At 40.4% G+C, this 13,380-nt stretch overlaps 1 protein-coding gene across 3 annotated transcripts in view; it reads right to left on the bottom strand.

The window, feature by feature from the left end:
• PDE4B (phosphodiesterase 4B) overlaps window positions 1–13,380 on the bottom strand; it is a 441,857-nt gene that overhangs the window by 16,317 nt on the left and 412,160 nt on the right. For all 3 annotated transcript variants that reach the window (XM_030327256.1, XM_030327257.1, XM_030327258.1), the window contains one exon: window positions 1,993–2,086. In XM_030327256.1, the coding sequence (XP_030183116.1) occupies window positions 1,993–2,086 (94 nt within the window). The remainder of the gene's footprint in view (window positions 1–1,992; window positions 2,087–13,380) is intronic.

Here is a 13,380-nt window from a genome sequence, read left to right as displayed (position 1 = left end):
GCTAAACAATTCTTGCCTTCCTTGGCAAGCTGATGGTGAAAGGGACTACAAGTGTAAGACAGCTGCTTCTGCACAGTCTCGGATGACAAAGGGCTCATGCCGCCGTATTCCAGTCCTGAGAGTCTCTTCTGAGAAGATAGATAAGCCCTGGCATTCTATTTTTTTTTTAAGTTTTTTAATGTTTATTTATTTTTGAGAGAGAGGGAGACAGAGACAGAGCGTGAGCGGGGGAGGGACAGAGAGAGAGGGAGACACACAGAATCCAAAGCAGGCTGCAGCCTCTGAGCTGTCAGCACAGAGACAGACCGACACAGGGCTCGAACTCACAAATCATGAGATCATGACTTGAGCCGAAGTCGGATGCTTAACCAACAGAGCCACCCAGGCACCCCAGCTTTGGCATTTTAAAATGCAATGTTTATGAGCACAAAAATGAGTTCTTACACTAATCAAGATTTTCTTCTTCTCTCCCATAGTCATTAACCTGGAGAATTGGTTTTCCTCAATGTACAGTCCCTGTACGACTGTAATTGGGTGTTGCACAGAGCAGAGCACATTTGAAATGGACAGTGGAGGATGACTGTCTTCAAAGGAATGAAGGGGGTTAATGCATAAGAAAAGGATCAGTATATAGCACTTTGTGTTCAGTTAGATGCTAGGTCTCCTTGGAGCTAGGATATATGAAAATTCTTCTCCTTTGTTCCTTGACCAAAGTGCTGTAACCGCAGCTGGAGAGAACCAGGTGCCGAAGGCACCCACATACTGGAAACAGTTGGAAAAGCACTTGTTAATTGTGCCTCTGCCCGTCCGCTGCAGAGCACTGCCTTGAGCTCTGCACTGGGCTGATCAGAGATTGATTGGCTGACAGCAGAAACTGCTCTGGCATTAGAGAAACAGGACTGGGTTGGTTTTTTTTTTTTTTTTTTTGGTGTTTTTTTTTTAAATAAAACCAGAAGAGGTGTGTGTTTCCATAAGGCCCCAAAGCAAATGTTCATGGATTTAATGATGTGTAGCTATGCCAAAAAGAAGGGAGGTGTGATGTTCAGCTGTAAGAATGGGTCATTTCCCTGCATAGTGGAGTTCGGTAAAGGAGCATAATTCAGCAGTATTTGAAAGTCAACAGAATCAGAATCTAGATGCTACCCATTTACCTTGAAGGACAGATTCACCTATCCCACATATCTTTATTAAAGAAAAAAATAATCCAAATACGGTCACTGTATCACTATACAATAGAATGGCTTTAAACATGAGCTCAGAAATCCCTAGTATCACACAGGATGCCTGACAGTAGTTGAGGATCTTTGATGCAAATCTTTTCTGTCAGTGTCATGAGTTAAATACCAGCAATGTGACAACAGAGCACAATAGATCAAAACATCAGATTGGGAAGATAAGGATGCAGCTTGCAGAAAGCCAAATCTTTCAGAGATGTGAACATTCTTTTCTTCCCATTTATCTTTATGAAATAACTCAGCAAAGCAACAGTCAAATTATTTCCAAAGCTTATTCCTCTGGGCCAAATCACCACACAGTGATTCTCCAACCACATCTCTTACAAACCACCTAAGAGGAAATCTTTTGCTCAAAGCCCACTTATAGGCAGAATTTAAAGAATACCATGTCAAAAGAGCCAATAGGGTGGCCCCTCAGATTTAGATGACTGAACACCCGCCCCCACCCCACCTTTCAGATGTCTTGGCCATGATGGAAGGGGGTGGGTGGATAAGGGGTGACCTGAGGTTCACAGAAATACAATTAGCCTATAATAACCTTCTGTCTTTGATGGGTATTTTCAATCTTTTCTTCTCTTTGTAACATCTTTCTGCTAGTTTTTTTTAACCTTAAATGTTGTCCTTAGTTCTTACTGAAAATGGCTTTTTCTGTAACTTCACCCCATTCCAGACTCACACAGGGATGTCACTGATGGGTTGCAGAGATTAATACTGAAAAATCTCAATTACGAAACAGGTTTCCCAGTTAATATCTTACCTAAGAAAGTATTTGAAATGTATTCAGAAACCTGGTTCCCTGATCGGCTCATCTCTGAGAGGTGTGTCAGCTCCCGGTTCAGCATTCTCTTGAACTGTGTGTGAAGAAGAAAAATGTGTTAACCACCTAAAAAAATAGCAAATGATCACTTCAGATATTTTCAACTTTACTAAGAACCAAGAGATTGGAGGAGCAGGTATTATTAAATAAATGATACTGTTTCTGCAAAGTACAAAGCCTACTTAATGTGAAATCATTTCAACGTCACCTTAGGGAAAAGAGGTTTTCTTAAGATTTGTTAGAATTAACATCTGATTTCTTTTGAAGACGCAAACGTAGGAAAAGGGATTTTAATAGAAGTCATGATAATTTCACTTGAAAATGTAACAACTTTTAAAATATATTTATTGGAAATTAACTCGAAAATACCATGTGAGAGGAGATATATGTAAAAAGTTTAGGAGAAAACTGAGGAAAAAAAGATGCATCCTTTACAAATAGAGCTGCATAAAGAGAATAGAATTAAAATACAGCACAGTCTATTTACATACAATGTAATATAACATGCTGTTATTTTACACTAAGCAGCCTCAGTGGGCTCAGTGACAACACAAATGAAATCATTACAGATGTTTGCTACTTCACAGAAAGCGTACAGATGTAAATGTTTCACATTCTATCAAAGACACATAACAGAATCAAATTAACCCACCTTGATGTAACCCCAAGATACAGATAACAAATAGTTTGCCTCAGGCATTTTGGAAAGCTCTCCTCGCCACAATCCACAAATCCCTTGGAAAGAATTCACTGTTCTGAGAGAGCAGTCCCGAGAAAGGATGGGGAAAGCCTTGCAGGTTCAGTGGTAAAATAATCAAAGCTTATAAAAGACAAAGTCTCCAAAATTTAGGGCATTTCCTAATCCAAACAAAGCCCATCTTCACACTCCATTCTTACAAGAAGCCTACGCTCGCTGCTTCTTTCCTGGCAGAGAGAGTAATGAAATCAGGAATTGCACGAAGGAGCAAGAGCCTGTCTAAATGTATTCAGCTGGCTGGTTTGCAGCCCTTATGAATTATGAATAGTCCTGGTGGCCGAAGGGGTTTCCACTCTAGATTAGTCCTGCTCAGCTGAACTCTGCAAGGAAGGAGCAATTCTTCTTTCCTGTGGGGTTGCCAGACTGGGAAACACAGCCATCTTTTAAAAAGGAGAAGATTAAAATGGAGGAAGCCCCATGAATATTTAAGTAAATCCGAAGTCCCTACCCTCCCCCATTTCAACTAGGTGTTCTTAACCCTCTCTCCACTGCAGAGACCGCCCTCTGCACTCAGCCACTCTAACGTTTTCAAAGTGGTGGTGCATTGGACTCATTTACTTCCTAAACATTTTTTAAAAACTGAGAACAGGTTAGAACTGTGGCTGTCTTCAGACTAGGCTTTCAGAACACAAGTACTTTTTTAAAAGCTAGCTTTTTGGAGGATTTTTTGCACACTAACAGTGTGTGCAGATGCATTCAGCCTTCTTTCACAATCAAACAGGAATAGAATTAACGCACTTCATTTAAAAAATCATTTGCAGAATGCCATTTTCTCCACTGCATCAGCTCACTAATATGCATATTAGATTGCATTCGACAAATGAATTAAACACATTTCACCTTTTCAATCTAGGATCTGGAATGTGTTAGGAAACGTAAGCTATCATTTGCTGCAGGCATGGTGAATTTTTTTGGGTTATGAATGACTATGCTGTTTTGGTATTTTAGTGTTAAACATCTTCAAATTCATGTTAGAAATATCTAGGAGTTAAATTAATTTTCATTTCATTCTAGCAATCTAGGACATGTTGAGAAAGTCATTCCCTTCCTGTAGACTCTCTCAATCTCTCTCTCTCCCTCCCTCCCTCCCTTCCTCCTCCGCCCCCTTTCCCGTGTCAGCATTAGACAGCACAGGCTAGAGGAAAGTCTAAGACCAGAGCCCTAATGCAGTGAGCTTCCCAGGCCCATCCCACCCCCCTTCTTCTCCCTCCTCTCTGTTACCCCACCCTTGGACTCCCAGAAGTTCAAGTACAGCATGTTAAAGCAATAGCAAAGCACCATGGCAACAGCCCCCACACGCAATTGGCTCTCTTTCCTGTGAGGCATTCTCCTTTCAAATGAGCATCCTGCACCAACAATGGCTTCACTTCAAGCATCCAAGCCCCTGTCATGCCACTGCCTGTGCCCAGGAGACCCAGCCTTTCTAGCTGAAGGCAACGCAGCGTAGCATTGTTGCCTCCCGGCCCACCGCACTCCGCTTTGTCCTCAAAGAAATTCTGGGGAGCCCTGCTTGCGTATGTGTGTTTTCCCACGATACAATATGTTAGTAACAATAACCAGGGATCCCTGGGTCAATGGTCTCAGCCAGTGCATTTTAGCTACTGAACCTCTATGCAGTTTTGAACGACAGGTGAATTGTGTAAGTTCTAAGCTATTTATTTTTTTAAGTAGCTGCTTGGTCATCATGGCCTCTCATTTTTACTTCTCAAAAGTCAGGCACTTACACTAAAGACTTAGAAGCTGGAAAAGGCAGGATTCTATGCTCTGATTAAGCAGCTAAGTTCTGGCAAAGGAGGAAACTTAACTTGAAGCACTGTAAAAATATCTTGAAAAAAAAAGCACATAGACAGATGATTCCTTTAACTATATCTCTGCATAAGACTTAGCCAAATGTAACATTCAAACACCCCATCCCCAGTTTGGTTCCTTTGGCCTGTGAAATACTTAGGAAGATTTTAGAGTCAATCACATTTGTACTAGATCAAACAAAACCATTTTATCATGTATTAGATAAATATTTATTGAACATCTAAAACATACCAGGCAAAGCATTAAAGATAAAGCAGTAAAAAAAAAAAAAAAAAAAAAAAAAAAAAAAAAGGGAGGGGGAAACCCCTTTTAATGCTTTTAATGAACTTCTATCCTAGTAGAAATAGTCAGATGAAGTAAGGCATGTGAGTTAACCACAACAGTTAACAGTCTGGACAGAGAGGGGCTGGTTCTTTATTAGTCATATTGGCTCCTTAGCTCAGAATATAGAAGCAGGTAGAAATTCAATAATAAAAGTCTCAGAAGGGAAAAACTTTTCTCCTTCCTCTCTTTCTTTGACCTTCCATTGCCACAAAATCCTGTTGGGATATACTGTCATTCAGGTTCAGTGTGAGGGCAGGGAAGTGCCTCTCAGCTACAGGGCTGAGAATAAGCCAAACTCCTCACCTTTCCTGTATTGCTTAGGGAAGGAGTAAGCTACAGAAGAAGCGAGGGATGAATATCACCTCCCTCCTTCTCATGCTTACAGATGGCCAATGCCACCAAAAACAAAGTCGTCCTGAGGTAACCATAAAACACATTAACTCGATGAAGTACGCAAATGGAGGTCACACTGGGTCAGAAGCTGACCCAGTCCTAAAATGTTGCTTAGCAACAACCTGCGGTTTTCCTCCTCCATAAGGGAGGGCCCAACCACACTGACTAAGGCGATCATCGCTCTCATCAAAAAGCATTTATGACGAGCCCACTTATGTTGGGCTCTGTATAAACTAAGAAAGGCAGACCTGGCCTTCAAGGAGCAGACAGGGCTATCCTTTACATTCTAATAAGGTAGAGGACAATTATAATGGTTTGTGCTGGCCTGTATGATGAAACACACCGAGGAGTGGAGCGGGATATGAACTGTGCTTGAGATACGCAGGCCGAGGAGACAGTTGGAGAATTTGGCTTAGTTGGGTTTTCAGGGTCAGACTCCCATATGAAGGCTATTTCTGTTGAGCCAGAGACAGCCACAATGTAGTACACAAATCCTTTCATTCTTAGCTCTCTTAACAGTCCTGTGAAGTCACTTCACCTCTCATACATAAAATGAAAATGATGCATGGTTTTCGGCCCTCAACCTTTCAATCTGAACCTGTCATGATTCTACGATAAGTTCTGTGGCAGCCTCCCACAGTCTGGACACGATACTTACCAGCAACTGATATTTCCCAGAAAATAAAACTCTCTCAACACTACTGAGAAAAACAACCCAAATTGGAAATGCTTCAGTCTGTAAGAATAAGTCACCAGCAACAGAAAAGAAGCATTTCTCATGCCTCCAGAGTTTGATACTCTAAGACTCTTGGAATCTCCCTGTCTACTTAGCAAGTTGTGTGTTCCGCCCAGAGAGGAAGGTAAAACAGCTATACTGAGTGAAACTGTGTCCCAAGCAGTTACAGGATTGAAAGGGAATGGACATTATTTACTTTGTCAAATGCAGTAGAGAAATCCACAAACAGGAGTGCACTATGTCAAAGATAAATGTGTCTTTACTACCTAATGTACACAGATCCTATTTTTCTGTTAAGAATCTGCCTTCACAAGAAAACCCTGTTAAAGCCTACCTAGAAATAATGTCCCCAGAGGAAATGGCCAGAGCCCCTTTTGAGCACAGACAAGCAGTTTGTGAATGGACCCTTAGTAACACAAATTCCTCCAAAGCCTCCTAAAGCTTACGCCCAACACTAGATTTGCGAACACCGCTAGAAATTGCAATTATTTTTTGAAAATGGAAAAAGATATTATTCTCTGTAAATGATTTAATCTTGCTTGCCTAGGATATATCTTCTTTATAAAATCATAGGTGAATGTTTTCAAATAGGCTACCTTTCAGAGTGGGAAGTTATTTAAAATACATAATAGCAAAGGCTGAAATTCAATTACACTTGATAGGAACATTTTGTTTTATGAGTTTAATTTTTGATTTCACTTCAATGCTATATACAGAGGTTATTTTCCTCTGAGCCATTTTTTTTTTTTTTTTTTTTTTTTGTGGAATGATGGAACACTTGATCACTTTTCTATATTTTTCACGAGTGTTCTGGTTTGAGCTTTGTGCAGAGATCCACAGGCAACCTAGGAGCTCTCTTGGTAAAGAGTTTTTAGTTACACTAATTGCACAGGAGGCTTAATGTAGAAGGATCTCAGAGATTCACCCCAGTTCTAAAACTTGGTGGTTTTATGTTTGTAAGACTAAAGCAATTCAGAAGAGTAAGAACACCAGGGGTGAGTATCAAGCACATGGAAGAGCTACTTTTAAGACTAATCTGGGCTTGCGAGGGGGGTGGGGGTGACCTGAGTTTCACTGAGGAGTGAATCTTTAGTGATCCAATCAATCTATCTTCAGCCTATCAAAAACTAGGTAAACAGGCACCTTCCTCTTATTGATAACCTCACGCTGAAGTCTGAAGGTGAAAACTGTGTGGATTAAAAAAAAAAAAAGAAAAAAAGAAAAAAAAAAGAGCCAAAGAGAGGAAGACTGCTCCAGCAGTTCCCCTGTGGGTGGCCGTCTACGCAGGAGCCCATCTGTGAGACAGGCGCCTTATTGTGTGGGACCTTCCTGTTTTTGCAGTATGAAACAACTACCAAAGTCATTAAAGTCACAATGACTTTATTAGGGACTAAATTTTGACTCACATTTTACACTCTGTTAGTCACAACTTAATCAGAATTCCCGGGCATCAGGAAAGCAAGGGGGCTGAAAATTCCTCCTCAGAATGCTAGCGGTGGTAGAGGAAGTTGCAACCGCAGCACACAGTTCAGTGAAATGTGCAAGTAAGGAGAGCTCCAGTCTCTGTGCAAGATAAACTGAGTTTTGGGGGGGCTCAGGTTGTTTTCAGTGATGGACACAGTTTCTTTAGTTATAAAATGGCTACCTTCTAGGAGCCATTTTATTTCAACATTGCTTTTTTCATACCCCTAATTTTACATGCAAAGAAGACCCAAAGAAGTGAAGAATTCTAATTTCTAAGCACCTATACTTTCCTTTACCAAATCTCATGTAAACAAAAGGCAGGGATATAGCATACTTTCTGTGGAACCCTTTATCAAACTCACAATTTCCACAGTTCTTAACATTTCAGATTATCTGACAGTAAGCATCTCATCTCCTGTCTCCTTTTTTATCTTTCCCTCTCTATCATCCGTTTGAAACGTGATGTCACAGTTTCTTTAATGACCTGTCTGTCTTATTTGAGAGGCAAATGGAATTGAACTGAATGAATAGGTAATAGGGTTCAGGATGGAAGAACATGCCATTCATTGTCCACTAACATCTACTAAAATAGAAACTACAGTTCCATGGTGGGCCATCCCAGAAGACAAGCGCTGCCGTGCCAATATTCTGGAGCAAACCCTCAGTCCACCAGGGGATAACGTTAGGTCATTCTAACTGTCCCTGTGCCACATCAGAAAGAAATTCATCTAAACATACTAGAATTGAGTGATTCTCTTCTTCACTGCCCAGGGGTGTAGTAAACCATACAAATATGTAATGAAAAACAAGCATGAACACCTCTAGGATATTCTGCAACAAAACATTGGCATTTATCATGAAGCTAAAATTGAATAAATTCTACTTGCTGGTTAAAAATAAATTCTACAAGTATCTGCTCCAGTGACATTTAAAATAAAAAAAAAATTTTTTTAAGTTTCTTTATTTTTGACAGAGACAGAGTGTGAGCATGAGTTGGGGAGGGGCAGAGAGAGAGAGGGAGACAGAGAATCCGAAGCAGGCTCCAGGCTCCAAGCTGTCAGCACAGAGGCCAACGCGGCGGGGCTCAAACTCACGAACTGTGAGATCATGACCTGGGCCGAAGTCGGACGCTTAACCGACTGAGCCACCCAGGCGCCCCTGCTCCAGTGACATTTTAAAAGAAGGACAAACCATTAGTGCTTTCATACATTGAATTGACAAAAACTCAATGAGAATTTAAATACAACACTTTACAACTTGACAGCAGGTCTTGAACGGCCCTCAAAATTATTAAGTGTTTCTTCCTATTTATCCTCTTTGCTGCTGTCCATTTTTCCTGGAATTTCTGAAAACATTTTAAGAGGAGATATGGTATACACTATTGCGACACTAAAAAAATGGACCTCTTCTATACCCAAAGTAATTCCCATAAGAATGTTTAGAGAAATTTCTCATGACTTAACATTCTTTTAATTCTTAAAGCTGCTGCAGTGACACAATTAAATAGACAAAAGACACTATTAAAGACATATTTAAATTTTAGGTAAACTTTTTTTTTTTTTAGTATAAGTGTGTTCTAGATATCGCAGGTCCCAAATATCCCATAAAGAGACTGGATTTCAAAATCATATACCCTGTCAGGTGTAGAGGTATTGTATATGTTTAGATAATTTAAAATGTTCAAACTTGTTCTTTTTGACAGAGGTCTTTCCTTCTGGTAAGAAACACAGCAACACTGCATCTGTTATTGGAGCTTCACAATTGTATTTTATATATTTGACCCTTACCTTTTAATCTGGCTAATAATGGAAATAGACCAAAAAAAAGAGGTACTTTGGCAAATTTGGGCGTTGGCCTGACAAAAGATAGCAAAGGCCTTTCTTTAACAGATGACAAAAATCCTTGCAGCAACTAAGAAAAATCAAGGAATCAAAGTACACTATTTAGTTACCCTTTTGTTTTTGCATTTAAGCTGTCTACAATTTTTTTTCTCTGCCTAATGGCTAATATTTAACCTCAAGCTTCTAAAGCAAGTTCTAAGGCCATGGGAGCGTTAATGTGATTCCAAAGCAGATGACTAAGGTTTCTGTTGAACCATTTCACAGCAAGAAATTCTATAACTTACTATACTTTTAAAATTAGAAAACTTACCATAGGTCACCATCCAGTCTAGTGTCCTCTACTGACTAGCAGAAAACAGGACCTTCATATCTGACTTGAAAGCCAGTGACACAGAACAGGAAAATTGCCCCCCAAACATGTGCTTTCTTTTTATAACTCCATAAGTATTAGTCATGATTCTCTTTAAGAATTGATACCCAATTTTACTGGACCATCTCCTGGCTTGTTTAAAATTCTGCACTATGTATAACCTTATTAGAATTCCCAATATTTTTGCAGCCACAAAAATCTACCCTAGCTGGTTTTTGAGATTACTCCTCTAATCCTTTAAATACATCATGTGGCATATATTGTGTTTTAAATTAATTATATTGATTTCAGCTAACTATGGTCACATACCCTTTGACATAAAAGACAATGTGATGCTTCAAAGCCTGCTGTGGAAATCATTACTTCTGGGTTAACAACTTCCCAGGGCTGGGATAGGCCTCCAGTCTGGAAATTTCCAGGATCACCTCTAGGGACCATCAAATAAATAAAGGAAATCCATGGGCTACACAGACACATCATTTTATTCCCTGAATAAATTATCAGTTTTGGCATTTTGGTAATCCCTACGATAGACTCTGCATTTGCAAACTGAGAAGAATGTGCCACAGGTGGGAGACTTGAACATAGTTTTGAACTATATAAAGGATAAAAACGGTGGTCGTAAACTAATTTTATTCTATAAAAATTTTTATCACACATTTCATTTTCTTATTATTAGCTACCACAATTTAAAAGCGATGGATGAGTGCTTTGCACAACAGTGCACCCCCAAATATATAGTTTGCCGCTTCATGGAAGGCTTATAAAAGTAGTCTCAGAGTTGGATGTGTAGGTCATACACACGATGTAGAGGGGGTTCTGATTACAGCTGGCCTTACCAGGGGGGTCTAACAGCATAAACAGGACTCTAACAGCAAACTCAACATCTTACTAGCATGCCATACAATCAGCTGAGCATCCAGCTGAGTCTGGAAATAAAATCCCAGTCTGAGAAACGTGGCAAGTCACTGAGTCAGAGACTAAGTTTTTCCAACTTAAAAATGGAAGGTTAGAAATTAAACATGTAAAGCGATTGGCAAAGTGTCTGCAGCACTTGTACTTGATTCCACAGGGTTTATACTTGAAGTTGATGTTTTGTTTCTCAGTTTTGTCTCTGAATTTTAAAAGAATCTGAGCTTATGGGACGTTCTTCGCATGGGTTTGCATTTGGGCGGAGCTTTCAGCCGGCTCTGCGGCATCTCAACCCTTCTCTTGTTGTTGACAGAGGCTGGTGTAATTAACTACACAATTCCCACAACACGCTACTGCAGGTGTGATGCAGTGCTATGTCATATTGATTACATGACACACGAGTTACTCATAGAAGTTCTGGCTCTCTGGGTGACACTTCGATTATTCACCAGTCTAAGGAGTGTAAACCAGAATTGCCAGAAAGATAGATGAAGCCTGTCAAATGAAACTATAACTCAAAATGGCCTTGTGTTAAAACTGTAGCTTTAAAAAAATATATATATATATTCTGAGATGTCCTGCTGTGGCCAACTCTATCCATTCATGATTCCATGACGTAGCCAATTTCCTCAAATTAAGTTTGGAACTGTTCAAATACTGACAAAAACCACGAATGGCCACAAGTTGCCTCGCATAATGATAACGGCACCAAATATTCATTTTGCTCAGATTGCCACAGTGGAGGTCAGTCTAGTAACATATCTGAATTAATTGAATATGTGGCTGGGATAGCAGTGAGAGCAGTATCAGCAATATGTCAGAAAACACAACCAGACGATGACAGAATGACTAAGCTGCTATGCTCCAGACACAACAGATATGCGGAGAGGCTGAGTTTCAGACACAACACGTGTTCATAGATATGTTCAGAGCTGCACATGCATTGCCTGTCTCCGAAGGGCTTAGATTCTTGGCCACAGGATGTAGCTTTTTCAAGAGAAAGGTAGACCAAATACCCCAACACCGAGCCAAATAACAGCCAAGGTGTGCGTCATATTTCTGTTCACAAAGAAACAGCATTTGGCCCTGATGACTTTGTTCTCTGTTGTCTGACTTTGAGTATGGGAGAAGGCTTGGGGGCAAGAGTTTGCTGCATCTGAGGGTACTTTGAAGAGTCACTGTAAACCAGATTGGGTGGGGGGGGGTTCTCATTCAGCTGAACAATTAGCAAAATGAATTGGGCATGGCAAGCAACACCGTGTTTGTGCAACAGGAAACAGGATGGCTGGGTTCTAATGGATTTGCCGCTAACAACATACGTGCTTCTGGACAAATTAGATTAAGTTTCTGAGCCTCATACAAACGATATTTGTTTGAATGCCTACCATGTGCCTAGAGCCATTTTAAATCCTGGAACTACAATAGTGAACAAGGTAGACACAATTCATGTCACCAAAAACCTTGTAGTCTAAGGGAGGAGAGGAGTAAAAGCTAAGTTCCACAACAAAAACTAAAAATCATAAACTGTGATAGCAAATTGTAAAACCAACAAGGTACCGAGTTCAGATAATTAGAGAAGTTCTCTCCAAAGAAATTACATCTACATCTATGCTGAGGTCTAAAAAACAAGAAGGGACCTTGACTGAGTTCTAGCTTTAAAAGTCTATGATTACATAGACTTGGTTTTGTTACCAAGCCATATAAGAATATAATAAATTACCCTGTGGATTTCCCTTTAATTTTTATTTTGTAATTTATTTTTTTAATGTTTATTTATTTTTGAAAAAGAGAGAGACAGAGTGTGAGTATGGGAGGAGCAGAGAGAGAGGGAGACACAGAATCTGAAGCAGGCTCCAGGCTCTGAGCTGTCAGCACAGAGCCCAATGAGGGGCTCTAACCCACAATCCATGAGATCATGACCTGACCCGAAGTTGGACGCTTAACTGACGGAGCCACCCAGGCGCCCCTCCTTTAATTTGTATTTTTAAATCATCTGGCTTTGGAGCAAAAAGAAAAAGATTTGATTCTAGGCATCACCGGTTAGTAGCTGAAGGGCTTGGACAAATCAGTGACAAATCAGTCTTGCACCCTGCTTTCACACTGAAGTGAGGATATATGAATGCTTTCCTCCTGGTGAGCATCAGAATACGATAACATGGAGAGCTCTGTGTAAGCGGGAAAGCACTCTTCGGGTATGTCTCCTTACCTTGCTACCTTGGATCTGGCAACACAAAAATAACAAAGAGCTATACACTTGGAGAAAGTGGCCGTTTATTTAATGCTCTATCCTGGTACCATAGGGAACTTTGAGAGCAAATATGCTTTTAAGTGAAGGAATGGACCTAAAAAATCCCCACACAATGCCCCTGAACTAATGTTTCCTCAGGCAGAATCAGAGTTCTCTGGGCAAGCAGTCCTGGATCTCAGGGCTAGATCTGAAAAGCAGTGATCAAAACAGAAACATCTTTCCTGACTTCCTCTTCACTAATATCTCCTCTTCCTTTTTTTTTTTTTTCTTTTTTTTATGAGGAAGGTAGTCAGTCCCCTATCCCCATCGGAAAGATGAGAAAAGGAAGGCTGAGGCAGAATGAGCAGTGGCCCAGGTCACGCATCTAGCTGAGGTTAAATTGGAGCTCTAAGAGTGGGAGGTATGCAAGCAGTAGGGAGCAGGATGGAGATCTTCCAGAGAGGGGCAGGGGCCTGTGCTGCCCTTTTTTTTCTG

The sequence above is a fragment of the Lynx canadensis genome, chromosome C1, assembly GCF_007474595.2.
Source record: "Lynx canadensis isolate LIC74 chromosome C1, mLynCan4.pri.v2, whole genome shotgun sequence".
Classification (NCBI taxonomy): domain Eukaryota; kingdom Metazoa; phylum Chordata; class Mammalia; order Carnivora; family Felidae; genus Lynx; species Lynx canadensis.
The sequence above is the reverse complement of the archived record's forward strand: the minus strand, read 5'-3'. Positions and strand labels throughout refer to the sequence as shown.